Source organism: Argopecten irradians, chromosome 4 (genome assembly GCF_041381155.1).
Source record: "Argopecten irradians isolate NY chromosome 4, Ai_NY, whole genome shotgun sequence".
In the NCBI taxonomy this organism is placed as follows: Eukaryota; Metazoa; Mollusca; class Bivalvia; order Pectinida; family Pectinidae; genus Argopecten; species Argopecten irradians.
The window spans coordinates 33,369,035-33,386,936 of record NC_091137.1 but is presented as its reverse complement, the minus strand read 5'-3'; the positions used below and the strand labels follow the sequence as shown (position 1 = coordinate 33,386,936).

General features: G+C 35.3%; 1 protein-coding gene across 1 annotated transcript in view; it reads right to left on the bottom strand.

The window, feature by feature from the left end:
* LOC138321367 (inositol 1,4,5-trisphosphate-gated calcium channel ITPR2-like) overlaps nucleotides 1–17,902 on the bottom strand; it is a 61,539-nt gene that overhangs the window by 32,195 nt on the left and 11,442 nt on the right. Inside the window, exons 16-19 of the mRNA XM_069265012.1 lie at nucleotides 14,693–14,748; nucleotides 14,417–14,578; nucleotides 13,840–14,078; nucleotides 13,263–13,344 (exon numbers count right to left, since the gene is read on the bottom strand). Of these exons, the coding sequence (XP_069121113.1) occupies nucleotides 13,263–13,344; nucleotides 13,840–14,078; nucleotides 14,417–14,578; nucleotides 14,693–14,748 (539 nt within the window). The remainder of the gene's footprint in view (nucleotides 1–13,262; nucleotides 13,345–13,839; nucleotides 14,079–14,416; nucleotides 14,579–14,692; nucleotides 14,749–17,902) is intronic.

Here is a 17,902-nt window from a genome sequence, read left to right as displayed (position 1 = left end):
GATAGAGCGTTCACAAAAACAAGGAAGAAGAATAATAATAACTAGAAATTGTCACCGGGACAATTTGACGGGCTTTTCACCTAAAAGCTACTTCGTTCAAGGTCATTTATAAAACACTTGGTAGCGCTTAGTTTCAACGTACCAAAAGTCCAATACCAGGTCTTAGGCCTTTCAGAACTTTACAATAAGTCATTTGAAGATTTTAGGATTGTTAGCCCGAGTGCCCTTTGATATAGGTCAAGGTCAATCACATTAACAAACTTGGTAGGCATTTATGTCAGCATGCTTCATGCTTAATATTAGGTCTCTAGGCCTTCTAGAAATTGAGAAGATTTTTTAATGATTTTGTCGAAAAATTGCATTTTTGAACTTTGTCCCTTATTTCCAACCGGAAGTTGACGTTTTACAGAAAAGTTGTACAAAAATGAATTGTTTCATTTTTGATTCTACATAACATATCCAAAAATGAAAGTAATTGGCTTTGTGGTTAACGAGCTACGGCTGTCTCAATGAGCTGAATTTTCACAGGATTATTTTCATAACTCTACAATCACACGCACTCTGTGACCTTGGATGAAGGTCAAGCTCGTTTATTTTTTCAAACCCGATAGTCAACTACCTAAGCTTACTTCATGCAAATCATGAAGCCTCTATACTATGTAGAACTTGACAAGAAGATTTTTTTCGTGATTTTCACCGAAAATGGCGAATTTCCATTATGAGTCAATGATCAACCGGAAGTTGACATTTTAGAGAAAAATGTACAATTACAAAGTTTCTCAGTATGCTATTCTACATAACATACAAAAACATGAAAGGAATTGGCTCAGTGGTTAACGAGTTATGGATGTCTAGGTTAAACCGGAAGTGACGTCATTGCGGCCATATTTGAATTTGAATCCACACCATATTAACAAGAATTGGTCACGGTGACAAGTGGAAGATTTGTAGTGCGTTTGGGCTTGATCGCACTGGTGGAATCAGAGGAGATGTTTAAAATATAATTGTCGAAATTTGAAAAAAAATCTTAGTTAAATATTAATTACGTCATAAAAAATTATTTAGTGGACTAATTTTTAATTTGAAGACATCAAAGCCTTCAGAATGAGATACTGCATCGATGCAATGGAAAAAATTTGGAAAAAATTGAATAATAAAAAAATTCTAAAAATAGTCACTTTTTTGTAAACTTTGACCTCTAGCGAGCTTTTTAACAAGACATATTTTGTGGAAACATGTCATGGGTAAAAGTTAGATATGTTCATTCCCTACAATAAAATACCTTCAGATTTGCAATAGCTTTCATATTTTTTGAGTTATAGCAGTTTTTGTGGTTTTTAGGTTTTACGTCATGGCGGCCATTTTGGAATTTTTGACCTACTTAATTTTGTTCATGGAACACCTTCAGATGTTTGGTTAAAACATACTGAAATCATTTTTAACCTGTGTGTTACCGTTTGACCGAGAGAGCGTTCACAAAAACGGAGGAAGAATAATAATAATAATAATAACTAGAAATTGTCACCGGGACAATTTGACGGGCTTTTCACCTAAAAGCTACTTCGTTCAAGGTCATTTATAAAAAACTTGGTAGCGCTTAGTTTCAACGTACCAAAAGTCCAATACCAGGTCTTAGGCCTTTCAGAACTTTACATTAAGTCATTTGAAGATTTTAGGATTGTTAGCCCGAGTACCCTATGTTATAGGTCAAGGTCAATCACATTAACAAACTTGGTAGGCATTTATGTCAGCATGCTCCATGCTTAATATTAGGTCTCTAGGCCTTCTAGAAATTGAGGAGAAGATTTTTTAATGATTTTGTCAAAAAATTGCATTTTTGAACTTTGTCCCTTATTTCCAACCGGAAGTTGACGTTTTACAGAAAAGTTGTAATAAAATGAATTGTTTCATTTTTGATTCTACATAACATATCCAAAAATGAAAGTAATTGGCTTTGTGGTTAACGAGCTACGGCTGTCTCAATGAGCTGAATTTTCACAGGATCATTTTCATAACTCTACAATCACACGCACTCTGTGACCTTGGATGAAGGTCAAGCTCGTTTATTTTTTCAAACCCGATAGTCAACTACCTAAGCTTACTTCATGCAAAACATGAAGCCTCTATACTATGTAGAACTTGAGAAGAAGATTTTTTCGTGATTTTCACCGAAAACGGCGATTTTGCACTATGAGTCAATAAACAACCGGAAGTTGACATTTTAGAGAAAAATGTACAATTACAGAGTTTCTCAGTATGCTATTCTACATAACATATCCAAAAATGAAAGTAATTGGCGTTGTAGTTAACGAACTACGGTTGTCTCAATGAGCTGAATTTTCACAGGATTATTTCCAAACTCTACAATCACACGCACTCTGTGACCTTGGATGAAGGTCAAGCTCCTTTATTTTTTCAAACCCGATAGTCAACTACCTAAGCTTACTTCATGCAAAACATGAAGCCTCTATACTATGTAGAACTTGAGAAGAAGATTTTTTCGTGATTTTCACCGAAAACGGCGATTTTGCACTATGAGTCAATAAACAACCGGAAGTTGACATTTTAGAGAAAAATGTACAATTACAAAGTTTCTAAGTATGCTATTCTACATCACATATAAAAAAATGAAAGAAATTGGCTCAGTGGTTAACGAGTTATGGCTGTCTAGGTTAAACCGGAAGTGACGTCATTGCGGCCATATTTGAATTTGAATCCACACCATATTAACAAGAATTGGTCACGGTGACAAGTGGAAGATTTGTAGTGCGTTTGGGCTTGATCGCACTGGTGGAATCAGAGGAGATGTTTAAAATATAATTGTCGAAATTTGAAAAAAAATCTTAGTTAAATATTAATTACGTCATAAAAAATTATTTAGTGGACTAATTTTTAATTTGAAGACATCAAAGCCTTCAGAATGAGATACTGCATCGATGTAATGGAAAAAATTTGGAAAAAATGAATAATAAAAAAATTCTAAAAATAGTCACTTTTTTGTAAACTTTGACCTCTAGCGAGCTTTTTAACAGACATATTTTGTGGAAACATGTCATGGGTAAAAGTTAGATATGTTCATTCCCTACAATAAAATACCTTCAGATTTGCAATAGCTTTCATATTTTTTGAGTTAAAGCAGTTTTTGTGGTTTTAAGGTTTTACGTCATGGCGGCCATTTTGGAATTTTTGACCTACTTAATTTTGTTCATGGAACACCTTCAGATGTTTGGTTAAAACATACTGAAATCATTTTTAACCTGTGTGTTACCGTTTGACCGAGAGAGCGTTCACAAAAACAGGAAGAAGAATAATAAGAATAATAATAATAAGAACTAGAAATTGTCACCGGGACAATTTGACGGGCTTTTCACCTAAAAGCTACTTCGTTCATGGTCATTTATAAAACACTCGGTAACGCTTAGTTTCAACGTACCAAAAGTCCAATACCAGGTCTTAGGCCTTTCAGAACTTTACAATAAGTCATTTGAAGATTTTAGGATTGTTAGCCTGAGTGCCCTTTGATATAGGTCAAGGTCAATCACATTAACAAACTTGGTAGGCATTTATGTCAGCATGCTTCATGCTTAATATTAGGTCTCTAGGCCTTCTAGAAATTGAGAAGATTTTTTTAATGATTTTGTCGAAAAATTGCATTTTTGAACTTTGTCCCTTATTTCCAACCGGAAGTTGACGTTTTAACAGAAAAATGATACAAAACTAATTGTTTCATTTTTGATTCTACATAACATATCCAAAAATGAAAGTAATTGGCTGTGTGGTTAACGAGCTACGGCTGTCTCAATGAGCTGAATTTTCACAGGATTATTTTCATAACTCTACAATCACACGCACTTTGTGACCTTGGATGAAGGTCAAGCTCGTTTATTTTTTCAAACCCGATAGTCAACTACCTAAGCTTACTTCATGCAAATCATGAAGCCTCTATACTATGTAGAACTTGACAAGAAGATTTTTTTCGTGATTTTCACCGAAAATGGCGAATTTCCATTATGAGTCAATGATCATTCGGAAGTTGACATTTTAGAGAAAAATGTACAATTACAAAGTTTCTCAGTATGCTATTCTACATAACATACAAAAACATGAAAGGAATTGGCTCAGTGGTTAACGAGTTATGGATGTCTAGGTTAAACCGGAAGTGCCGTCATTGCGGCCATATTTGAATTTGAATCAACACCATATTAACAAGAATTGGTCACGGTGACAAGTGGAAGATTTGTAGTGCGTTTGGGCTTGATTGCACTGGTGGAATCAGAGGAGATGTTTAAAATATAATTGTCGAAATTTGAAAAAAAAATCTTAGTTAAATATTAATTACGTCATAAAAAAATTATTTAGTGGACTAATTTTTAATTTGAAGACATCAAAGCCTTCAGAATGAGATACTGCATCGATGCAATGGAAAAAATTTGGAAAAAATTGAATAATAAAAAAAATTCTAAAAATAGTCACTTTTTTGTAAACTTTGACCTCTAGCGAGCTTTTTAACAAGACATATTTTGTGGAAACATGTCATGGGTAAAAGTTAGATATGTTCATTCCCTACAATAAAATACCTTCAGATTTGCAATAGCTTTCATATTTTTTGAGTTAAAGCAGTTTTTGTGGTTTTAAGGTTTTACGTCATGGCGGCCATTTTGGAATTTTTGACCTACTTAATTTTGTTCATGGAACACCTTCAGATGTTTGGTTAAAACATACTGAAATCATTTTTAACCTGTGTGTTACCGTTTGACCGAGAGAGCGTTCACAAAAACAGGAAGAAGAATAATAAGAATAATAATAATAAGAAGAATAAGAAACTTAACGAAAACAATAGGTCTTTTCACCAAAAAGTGAAAAGCCCTAATAACTAGAAATTGTCACCGGGACAATTTGACGGGCTTTTCACCTAAAAGCTACTTCGTTCAAGGTCATTTATAAAACACTTGGTAGCGCTTAGTTTCAACGTACCAAAAGTCCAATACCAGGTCTTAGGCCTTTCAGAACTTTACAATAAGTCATTTGAAGATTTTAGGATTGTTAGCCCGAGTGCCCTTTGATATAGGTCAAGGTCAATCACATTAACAAACTTGGTAGGCATTTATGTCAGCATGCTTCATGCTTAATATTAGGTCTCTAGGCCTTCTAGAAATTGAGAAGAAGATTTTTTTAATGATTTTGTCGAAAAATTGCATTTTTGAACTTTGTCCCTTATTTCCAACCGGAAGTTGACGTTTTACAGAAAAGTTGTAACAAAATGAATTGTTTCATTTTTGATTCTACATAACATATCCAAAAATGAAAGTAATTGGATTTGTGGTTAACGAGCTACGGCTGTCTCAATGAGCTGAATTTTCACAGGATTATTTTCATAACTCTACAATCACACGCACTCTGTGACCTTGGATGAAGGTCAAGCTCGTTTATTTTTTCAAACCCGATAGTCACCTACCTAAGCTTACTTCATGCAAAACATAAAGCCTCTATACTATGTAGAACTTGACAAGAAGATTTTTTTCGTGATTTTCACCAAAAATGGCGAATTTCCATTATGAGTCAATGATCAACCGGAAGTTGACATTTTAGAGAAAAAATGTACAATTACAAAGTTTCTCAGTATGCTATTCTACATAACATACAAAAACATGAAAGGAATTGGCTCAGTGGTTAACGAGTTATGGATGTCTAGGTTAAACCGGAAGTGACGTCATTGCGGCCATATTTGAATTTGAATCCACACCATATTAACAAGAATTGGTCACGGTGACAAGTGGAAGATTTGTAGTGCGTTTGGGCTTGATCGCACTGGTGGAATCAGAGGAGATGTTTAAAATATAATTGTCGAAATTTGAAAAAAAAATCTTAGTTAAATATTAATTACGTCATAAAAAATTATTTAGTGGACTAATTTTTAATTTGAAGACATCAAAGCCTTCAGAATGAGATACTGCATCGATGCAATGGAAAAAATTTGGAAAAAATTGAATAATAAAAAAATTCTAAAAATAGTCACTTTTTTGTAAACTTTGACCTCTAGCGAGCTTTTTAACAAGACATATTTTGTGGAAACATGTCATGGGTAAAAGTTAGATATGTTCATTCCCTACAATAAAATACCTTCAGATTTGCAATAGCTTTGTTATTTTTTGAGTTATAGCAGTTTTTGTGGTTTTTAGGTTTTACGTCATGGCGGCCATTTTGAAATTTTTGACCTACTTAATTTTGTTCATGGAACACCTTCAGATGTTTGGTTAAGACATACTGAAATCATTTTTTATCCTATGTCTTACCGTTTGACCAATAGAGCGTTCACAAAAAGAAGAATATAGGAAGAAGAAGAATAATAATAATAAGAATAAGAAACTTAACGAAAACAATAGGTTCAGTTTCACCAAAAATAATAAGAAGAATAAGAAACTTAACTTACAAAAAGTCAATAGGGTCTTTTCACAAAAAAGGTCAAGAAGATTTAGGTGTTAGCTCGTTTATTTTTTCAAACCCACATAATCAACTACCTAAGCTTACTTCATGCAAAACATGAAGCTTCTATACTATGTTAGAACTTGAGAAGAAGATTTTTTTCGTGATTTTCACCGAAAACGGCGATTTTTGCACTATGAGTCAATAAACAACCGGAAGTTGACATTTTAGAGAAAAATGTACAATTACAGAGTTTCTCAGTATGCTATTCTACATAACATATCCAAAAATGAAAGTAATTGGCGTTGTAGTTTAAGGAGCTACGGTTGTCTCAATGAGCTGAATTTTCACAGGATTATTTTTCCAAACTCTACAATCACACGCACTCTGTGACCTTGGATGAAGGTCAAGCTCCTTTATTTTTTCAAACCCGGATAGTCAACTACCTAAGCTTACTTCATGCAAAACATGAAGCCTCTATACTATGTAGAACTTGAGAAGAAGATTTTTTCGTGATTTTCACCGAAAACGGCGATTTTGCACTATGAGTCAATAAACAACCGGAAGTTGACATTTTAGAGAAAAATGTACAATTACAAAGTTTCTAAGTATGCTATTCTACATCACATATAAAAAAATGAAAGAAATTGGCTCAGTGGTTAACGAGTTATGGCTGTCTAGGTTAAACCGGAAGTGACGTCATTGCGGCCATATTTGAATTTGAATCAACACCATATTAACAAGAATTAGACACGGTAATAAGTGGAAGATCTTGTGTGAGTTTAGGTTTGATCGGACTGGTGGAATCAGAGAAGATGTTTAAAATGGAATTGTCGAAATTTGCAAAAAAGTCTTAGTTAAATATTAATTACTTCATAAAAAAATAATTAATGGACCAATTTTAAGTTTGAAGACATCAAAATCTTCAAAATGTCATACTGCATCGATTTAATGCAAAAATTTTGGAAAAAAATGAATAATAAAAAAATTCTAAAAATAGTTACTTTTTTGTAAACTTTGACCTCTAGCGAGCTTTTTAACGAGACATATTTTGTGGAAACATGTCATGGGTAAAAGTTAGATATGTTCATTTCCTACAATAAAATACCTTCAGATTTGAAATAGCTTTCATACTTTTTGAGTTATAGCAGTTTTTGTGTTTTTAGGTTTTACGTCATGGCGGCCATTTTGGAATTTTTGACCTACTTAATTTTGTTCATGGAACACCTTCAGATGTTTGGTTAAAACATACTGAAATCATTTTTAACCTGTGTGTTACCGTTTGACCGAGAGAGCGTTCACAAAAACAGGAAGAAGAATAATAAGAATAATAATAACTAGAAATTGTCACCGGGGACAATTTGACGGGCTTTTCACCTACCTAAACCAACTACTCCGTTCAAGGTCTTTCATAACACACTTGGTAGCGCTTAGTTTCAACGTACCAAAAGTCCAATACCAGGTCGTAGGCCTTTCAGAACTTTACAATAAGTCATTTGAAGATTTTAGGATTGTTAGCCCGAGTGCCCTTTGATATAGGTCAAGGTCAATCACATTAACAAACTTGGTAGGCATTTATGTCAGCATGCTTCATGCTTAATATTAGGTCTCTAGGCCTTCTAGAAATTGAGAAGAAGATTTTTTTAATGATTTTGTCGAAAAATTGCATTTTTGAACTTTGTCCCTAATTTCCAACCGGAAGTTGACGTTTTAACAGAAAAGTTGTCACAAAATGAATTGTTTCATTTTTGATTCTACATAACATATCCAAAAATGAAAGTAATTGGATTTGTGGTTTACGAGCTACGGCTGTCTCAATGAGCTAAATTTTCACAGGATAATTTTCATAACTCTACAATCACATGCACTCTGTGACCTTGGATGAAGGTCAAGCTCGTTTATTTTTTCAAACCCGATAGTCACCTACCTAAGCTTACTTCATGCAAAACATAAAGCCTCTATACTATGTAGAACTTGACAAGAAGATTTTTTTTGTGATTTTCACCAAAAATGGCGAATTTCCATTATGAGTCAATGATCAACCGGAAGTTGACATTTTAGAGAAAAATGTACAATTACAAAGTTTCTCAGTATGCTATTCTACATAACATACAAAACATGAAAGGAATTGGCTCAGTGGTTAACGAGTTATGGATGTCTAGGTTAAACCGGAAGTGACGTCATTGCGGCCATATTTGAATTTGAATCCACACCATATTAACAAGAATTGGTCACGGTGACAAGTGGAAGATTTGTAGAGCGTTTGGGCTTGATCGCACTGGTGGAATCAGAGGAGATGTTTAAAATATAATTGTCGAAATTTGAAAAAAAAATCTTAGTTAAATATTAATCACGTCATAAAAAATTATTTAGTGGACTAATTTTTAATTTGAAGACATCAAAGCCTTCAGAATGAGATACTGCATCGATGCAATGGACAAAATTTGGAAAAAATTGAATAATAAAAAAAATTCTAAAAATAGTCACTTTTTTGTAAACTTTGACCTCTAGCGAGCTTTTTAACAAGACATATTTTGTGGAAACATGTCATGGGTAAAAAGTTAGATATGTTCATTCCCTACAATAAAATACCTTCAGATTTGCAATAGCTTTGTTATTTTTTGAGTTATAGCAGTTTTTGTGGTTTTTAGGTTTTACGTCATGGCGGCCATTTTGAAATTTTTGACCTACTTAATTTTGTTCATGGAACACCTTCAGATGTTTGGTTTAGACATACTGAAATCATTTTTATCCTATGTCTTACCGTTTGACCGATAGAGCGTTCACAAAAACAGGAAGAATAATAATAATAATAATAAGAATAAGAAACTTAACGAAAACAATAGGTCTTTTCACCAAAAAGTGAAAAGCCCTAATAATAATAAGAAGAATAAGAAACTTAACAAAAACAATAGGTCTTTTCACCAAAAAAGGTCAAGCTCGTTTATTTTTTCAAACCCGATAATCAACTACCTAAGCTTACTTCATGCAAAACATGAAGCTTCTATACTATGTAGAACTTGAGAAAGAAGATTTTTTTCGTGATTTTCACCGAAAACGGCGATTTTGCACTATGAGTCAATAAACAACCGGAAGTTGACATTTTAGAGAAAAATGTACAATTACAGAGTTTCTCAGTATGCTATTCTACATAACATATCCAAAAATGAAAGTAATTGGCGTTGTAGTTAAGGAACTACGGTTGTCTCAATGAGCTGAATTTTCACAGGATTATTTCCAAACTCTACAATCACACGCACTCTGTGACCTTGGATGAAGGTCAAGCTCCTTTATTTTTTCAAACATGATAGTCAACTATCTAAGCTTACTTCATGCAAAACATGAAGCCTCTATACTATGTAGAACTTGAGAAGAAGATTTTTTCGTGATTTTCACCGAAAACGGCGATTTTGCATTATGAGTCAATAAACAACCGGAAGTTGACATTTTAGAGAAAAATGTACAATTACAAAGTTTCTAAGTATGCTATTCTACATCACATATGAAAAAATGAAAGAAATTGGCTCAGTGGTTAACGAGTTATGGCTGTCTAGGTTAAACCGGAAGTGACGTCATTGCGGCCATATTTGAATTTGAATCAACACCATATTAACAAGAATTAGACACGGTAATAAGTGGAAGACCTTGTGTGAGTTTAGGTTTGATCGGACTGGTGGAATCAGAGAAGATGTTTAAAATGGAATTGTCGAAATTTGCAAAAAAGTCTTAGTTAAATATTAATTACTTCATAAAAAAATAATTAATGGACCAATTTTAAGTTTGAAGACATCAAAATCTTCAAAAATGTCATACTGCATCGATTTAATGCAAAAATTTTGGAAAAAAATGAATAATAAAAAAATTCTAAAAATAGTTACTTTTTTGTAAACTTTGACCTCTAGCGAGCTTTTTAACGAGACATATTTTGTGGAGACATGTCATGGGTAAAAAGTTAGATATGTTCATTTCCTACAATAACATACCTTCAGATTTGCAATAGCTTTGTTATTTTTTGAGTTATAGCAGTTTTTGTGGTTTTTTAGGTTTTACGTCATGGCGGCCATTTTGGAATTTTTGACCTACTTAATTTTGTTCATGGAACACCTTCAGTTGTTTGGTTAAAACATACTGAAATCATTTTTAACCTGTGTGTGTTACCGTTTGACCAAGAGAGCGTTCACAAAAAACAGGAAGAAGAATAATAAGAATAATAATAATAATAATAAGAAGAATAAGAAACTTAACAAAAACAATAGGTCTTTTCACCAAAAAGTGAAAAGCCCTAATAAGAATAAGAAACTTAACGAAAACAATAGGTCTTTTCACAAATAGTGAAAAGCCCTAATAAGAAGTCAGTCAATGTCAGTCATTTCATAAATTTCACTTTTTAATCTATGAAGATTATTTGGTTCCATCAAATCTGTGAATTCAGAATAAGATTTTTGAAGTTTTAGCCTATTTGACCCCTTTTGGCCCTGCCCCTCTGGCCCCTGGGGGTCAGCCTGAGGCCTGGACAAATATGGATATGGTGTTAAATTCTATTTCAGGCTAATAATTCTAACTCAGTTTGACTAATTTCCAATGAAAAACAAAGCAAATAATGTTCATAAATGTGTTTTTTCCTATATAAACTATAGTAAATTTGACGCCCTACACCCCAGGGGAAAAACTGAGATCCCAGGGCAATGAGATTCACAATTTTTGTAAAGGGCCTTAAGACCTTCCAATCTATGAAGAGTATCAGGTTCCATCAAATCTGTGAATTCAGAAGAAGATTTTTTAAGTTTTAGCCTATTTGACCCTTTTTTGACCCCGCCCCTAAGGCCCCTGGAGGTCAGCCAGGACCAATATGGTTATGACGATAAAATGCTATCTCAGGCTAAACATTCTAACCCAGTTTTACTAATTTCCTATGAAAAAAAGCAAAAAACATTCATAAATGTGTTTTTTTCCTATATAAACTATAGTTAACTTGACCCCCTCCCCAGGGGGAAACATGAGAACCCAGGGTCATATAATTCACAATTTTTGTAAATGACCTTAAGACCTTTCCATCTATGAAGAGTATTTGATTCTACCAGTTCCAGAATTTTAGAAGAAGATTTTTGAAGTTTTTAGCCTATTTGATCCATTTTGGCCCCGCCCCTATGGCCCCTGGGAGTCAGTCATGGAAAATTTGTTAATAGGATTCAATGGCCATTTCATAGGGATAATTCTGACAACATTTAACTAATTTTCTATTATAAATGACCAAGTAATGCTCCAAAATGTGTTTTCACTATATAAACTATAGTAAACTTAACCCCCTCCCCAGGGGGAAACCTGAGACCCCAGGGTCATATAATTCACAATTTTTGTAGAGGGCCTTAAGACCTTTCTATCTATGAAGAGTATTTGATTCTACCACATCTGTGAGTGGAGAAGAAGATTTTTGAAATTTTAGTCAATTTTACCCCTTTTGGCCCCTCCCACAGCCCCCTGGGGGGTGGGGGGTCATATAATTCACAATTTTGATTGGCCTTATGCCTTAGAAGGTTTGTGCAAAATTTCATTGAAATTGCTTCAGCGGTTTTTGTTAAGAAGTCGAAAATGTAAATTGTTTACGAACACACGATGGACGACGCACTACGCACACCGCACGACGACGGACAAAAGGTGATTAGAAAAGGTCACTTGAGACTTCGTCTCAGGTGACCTAAAAACAAAAACTTTCTGGACAAAATACATTGTTTGTCAACCATCATGTGTGTATGATGATAATAATAAAGATTTCCAAGTTTGTTCCATTTGTTCCATTATATACAAATTAAGTATAATACAAATATGGTGATCAACAAATAAGCCCATGTTCACAAATAAGTTCATGTTCACAAATCAGCCCAGATATATATATTCACAAATATTAGCCCATGTTTACAATTCTATCTTCATAAATATGCCTATGTCCACAAATAAGCCCATGTCCACAAATAAGTACTTGTATATATTCACAAATAGGCCCATACATGTTCACAAATAAGTCCATGTTTAAAAACAAGAGGCCCAAGAGGCCTTGTCGGTCACCTGAGTGTTGCTACGGAAAGAGCATTGCAAAGTTGGTTCAAATCTGTCAAAAGTATTAACGAATCAGAAAAAACTTTAAAGTTGGAACCTTCGTATTAGAATTTTTATTTTTTTTGTTTTTCATTTTGATAGTTAGTGTATTATGTTACCAAATCTTATGCTTAAAATTCAAATTTGCTTTGCCAACGTTAAACAACAAAACCAAACTAGAAGTCATTCAGTGTCAGTGATTTTATAAATTTCACTTTTTAATCTATGAAAAGTATTTAGTTCCATTAAACCTGTGAATTCAGAAGCAGATTTTTGAAATTTAAGCCATTTTGACCCATTTTGGCCCCGCCCCTCTGGTCCCTGGGGGTCAGCCAGGACCAATATGGATATGGTGTTAAAATGCTATTTCAGGCTAGTAATTCTAACCCAGTTTGACTCATTTCATTAAAACTTTGCAAATAATGTTCATAAATGTATTTTCTTATATAAACTATAGTAAATTTGACCCCCTCCCCAGGGGAAAGTCTGAGATCCCAGAACCATGGAATTCACAACTTTTGTAAAGGGCCTTATGACCTTCCAATCTATGAAGAGTATTTGATTCTACCAGTTCCATAATTTTAGAAGAAGATTTTTGAAGTTTTAGCCTATTTGACCCCTTTTGGCCCCGCCCCTAAGGCCCCTGGACTACGGACAAAAGGCGATTAGAATGGGTCACTTGAGACTTTGTCTCAGGTGACCTAAAAACACATCTAAAACTAAGTTTGTGCTACATGGAGACTGACCTCAGCACAAGTGGCCAACATATCCATCATGGCCACCAGGTATTGTAGGTCCTTATGGCTGTTATCCATCAGGATCTTCTCCCTATCAAATGTCAAGTAGATATTAAACTATATTAGTAAGATAGTACATGTATCATATTTATAAGAAAGTGTTCTTATGACTTAAAAAAGATAAAACAATGTTGGAACGTAGTACTTGTACTCAAGATTTCATAATGAACTTGGTTGCTTACTATTATCTATGCTTTTGGCTTAAAGTATTCCTGACAAATTCTACAAGGACAAAACAGCTGTATGATGTTGTCTATTTCATTTCATAAAGGTGCTAAAATAATTGTCTCATACTGTCATTTGAGCAATACAAAGGTAGATGTGTGAGCTAGACAGGCAAAAGTACTGTCAAAATAACATGAGAAGCACCACACATGATTTATATGTGTGGCACTTTCATCAGTGTATATAGTTGCAACCTTTTTTTTTAGTTGTGACACTTTCTAATTCTAATGGAAGTTTAGAGAAATTTTAGAAAAGTGACAATATTGAGGGGACAATATACATAGGGAGTTCAGTCAGTTACCTTGCCGACTCATCCTGGTCTATGACATAGGCTACATCTGCTCTGAACTGCATGAAGTACTGCATGACAAAGCCCTGATTACGCTTGATGGGTAAGTCCAACTCCTCGACCTTGACGACGGCATTGAGAAGGTCGAGGAACTGTGGGACAGTCTCCTTACATCGTGCCACCATTGACATGACGGTCTGTACCTGTTTCCCTGTGATCTTCATACAGGTTTTCGTGTTCCCCACAAACAGCTGCACATATAGGAATTAACTTGCCATTTGAAACTTTTAGTTAATATTTTCTATCTTCTGCAAGTCAGTGCTGTACAACACATCTCATAATCCATCACTTATTGTAAAATGTATGCGTGGTAAATAAATTGTACGCTTAGACATTTTGCTATGAATTGAGATAATGTATATCCTCCCCATTAGAAAAAAATTCACATGTATTAAGATCTTCAGAGTTTGCTTGAAAGTGAACAAAGTGCAAAAGCCATGTAAAAGTTAGATTTAAAGTATGATAATGAGAAATCTGAAATCCATATCTTATTGAGTTTGTAATAGATGAATAAAACATGCTGCTTTACCTCAGCAATACATTCAGCTAGCTCCACTTCTACACCCTGTACTTTCAGCAAGAGATCCAGACGGTCAAACAGTCGGTTTTGTACAAGTTTGTTCAATCGAGCCATGAGTTTCAGCAATATAAAAGTCTTCCCAAAAATCTTCTGCTGTCCAGAATACTGGGCCTGTGTCACGAAGTGAAGAAAGACTTCAAATTACTTATTTATCTTTGAAAAAATTATCAAATGGCAAGATAATCTTATAAATAAACATTGTAAGTATTCAACTAATCTACTTACCAGCAACTTGGTGTCAATCTTCTGTGTCAGAATGGTGAAACACAGTTCAATAATACCTGCAAACAAGAGAGAGATCACTTATAAAAATTGTAATATAATTTGTAATATAACTTATACAGAAATAAACAGCTACAATGTATTAAACACATATATTTACGCCCCCTCCCCCTGATAATTGAAAAAAAAACAAACAAGAGGCCCAGAGGGCCTGTATCGCTCACCTGGTTTGTAATGCCTAGGAATATTCTGAATTCAAGTTCATTGTTTCTTTTCTGAATTCCCCTATTAGGCCCCATCTTTCTGCTCCAGGGGGTCAAAGCCAAAATTTATACAAATTCTGTTAACCCCAAGGATGTTTCTGGGCCAAATTTGGTTAAAATCCAAGCAGAACTATATGACTATTAGCGATTTACAGGATTTACCTCTATTTCCCCTATTGGGCCCCGCCCCTCCTGCCCCCGGGGGTCAGAGCCAAATTTATACAATTTTCTGTTCTCTTTTGTTCTGTACTTTATACAATCTTTCAGAGCAAAATTATACAAGTTCTGTTCCCCTTCCCCAAAGGATGTTTCTGGTCAAATTTGGTTACAATCCATGCAGAACTCTAGGACAAGTAGCAATTTATAAGATTACCTCTATTTCCCCTATTGTGCCCCGCCCCTCCTGCCCCCGGGGGGTCAGAGCATAAATTTATGCAAGTTCTGTTCCCCTTCTGCCAAGGATGTTTGTGGCCAAATTTGGTTACAATCCATGCAGAACTCTGGGACAAGTAGCAATTTATAAGATTTACCTCTATTTCCCCTATTGGGCCCCGCCCCTCCTGCCCCCGGGGGGTCAGAGCATAAATTTATACAAGTTCTGTTCCCCTTTCCCCAAGGATGTTTGTGGCCAAATTTGGTTACAAGCCATGCAGAACTCTAGACAAGTCACAAGCCATGCAGGCAGAACTCTAGGACAAGTTAGCGATTTATAGGATTTACTTCTATTTCCCCTATTGGGCCTCACCCCTCTTGCCCTCATGGGGTCAGAGCCGAAATTTATACAAGTTCTGTTCCCCTTCCCCCAAGGATGTTTGTGGCCAAATTTGGTTGCAATCCATGCAGAACTCTAGGACAAGTGGCTATTTATAGGATTTACCTCTATTTCCCCTATTGGGCCCCGCCCCTCCTGCCCCTAAGGGGTCAGAGCCAAAATTTATACAAGTTCTGTTCCCCTTCCCCAAAGGATGTTTGTGGCAAAATTTGGTTACAATCCATGCAGAACTCTAGGACAAGTAGCGTTTAATAGGATTTACCTCTATTTCCCTTATTGGGCCCGCCCCCCTGCCCCCCCTCTCCTATCCTGCCCCCAGGGGGTCAGAGCCAAAATTTATGCAAGTTCTGTTCCCCTTCTCCCAAGGATGTTTGTGGCCAAATTTGGTTACATTCCATGCAGAACTCTAGGACAAGTAGCGTTTTATAGGATTTACCTTTATTTTCCCTATTGGGCCCCGCCCCTCCTGCCCCTGGGGGGTCAGAGCCAAAATTTATACAAGTTCTGTTCCCCTTCCCCCAAGGATGTTTGTGGCCAAATTTGGTTACAATCCATGCAGAACTCTATGACAAGTAGCGATTTAAAGGAAGTGTTGACGGACGGACGGACGGACGGACGCCGCGCCATGACATAAGCTCACCGGCGCTTCGGGCCAGGTGAGCTAAAAAATGATATGCTTATGATATATTGAATAAGAAAATCAGTAGACTGACCGTGGCTGTAGAAGATGTGTTATAATTCTATTATGGCCCATTTCAGAGGAAACTGTTCCTGACGGTAAGGGCTATAATAGATTTAGTACGTCACATGACATTCATTATGACGTCATATATTTGGTCACGTGCTCAAACCCGGGGGACTACACTTTGGTATAGTTTCAGTAGTCAGGTATAGTCTCCCGTATACGTAGTCAAGAAGGAGAGAAAACTGTCGCAAAATTGATCATGGCTGTTATCCAATTGCATTCCTAGTAATTATCATGTGACGTACTAAAACAGAATTACACTGACCAAGGTTGTAGAAAATGTGTTATTAACAGAATTACACTGACTGTGGTTGAAGAGAATGTGTTTTAACAGAATTACACTGACTGTGGTTGAAGAGAATGTGTTTTAACAGAATTACACTGACCGTGGTTGTAGAGGTTGTGTTATAACAGAATTACACTGACCATGGTTGTAGAGAATGTGTTATAACAGAATTACACTGACCATGGTTGTAGAGAATGTGTTATAACAGAATTACACTGACCATGGTTGTAGAGAATGTGTTATAACAGAATTACACTGACCATGGTTGTAGAGAATGTCTATAACAGAATTACACTGACCATGGTTGTAGAGGATGTGTTATAACAGAATTACACTGACCATGGTTGTAGAGAATGTGTTACAACAGAATGACACTGGTTGTAAAGGATGTATTATAACAGAATTACACTGACCATGGTTGTAGAGAATGTGTTACAACAGAATTACACTGAACATGGTTGTAGAGAATGTGTTATAACAGAATTACACTGACCATGGTTGTAGAGAATGTGTTATAACAGAATTACACTGACCGTGGTTGTAGAGAATGTGTTACAACAAATTACACTGACCATGGTTGTAGAGAATGTGTTACAAACAGAATTACACTGACCGTGGTGGAGAATGGTTATAACAGAATTACACTGACCGTGGTTGTAGAGAATGTGTTATAACAGAATTACACTGACCATGGTTGTAGAGAATGTGTTATAACAGAATTACACTGACCATGGTTGTAGAGAATGTGTTATAAACAGAATTACACTGACCATGGTTGTAGAGGAATGTGTTATAACAGAATTACACTGACCATGGTTGTAGAGAATGTGTTATAACAGAATCACACTGACCATGGTTGTAGGGAATGTATTATAACAGAATTACACTGACCATGGTTGTAGAGAATGTGTTACAACACAATTACACTGAACATGGTTGTAAGAGAATGTGTTATAACAGAATTACACTGACCATGGTTGTAGAGAATGTGTTATAACAGAATTACACTGACCATGGTTGTAGAGAATGTGTTATAACAGAATTACACTGACCATGGTTGTAGAGAATGTGTTACAACAGAATTACACTGACCATGGTTGTAGAGAATGTGTTATAACAGAATTACATTGACCATGGTTGTAGAGAA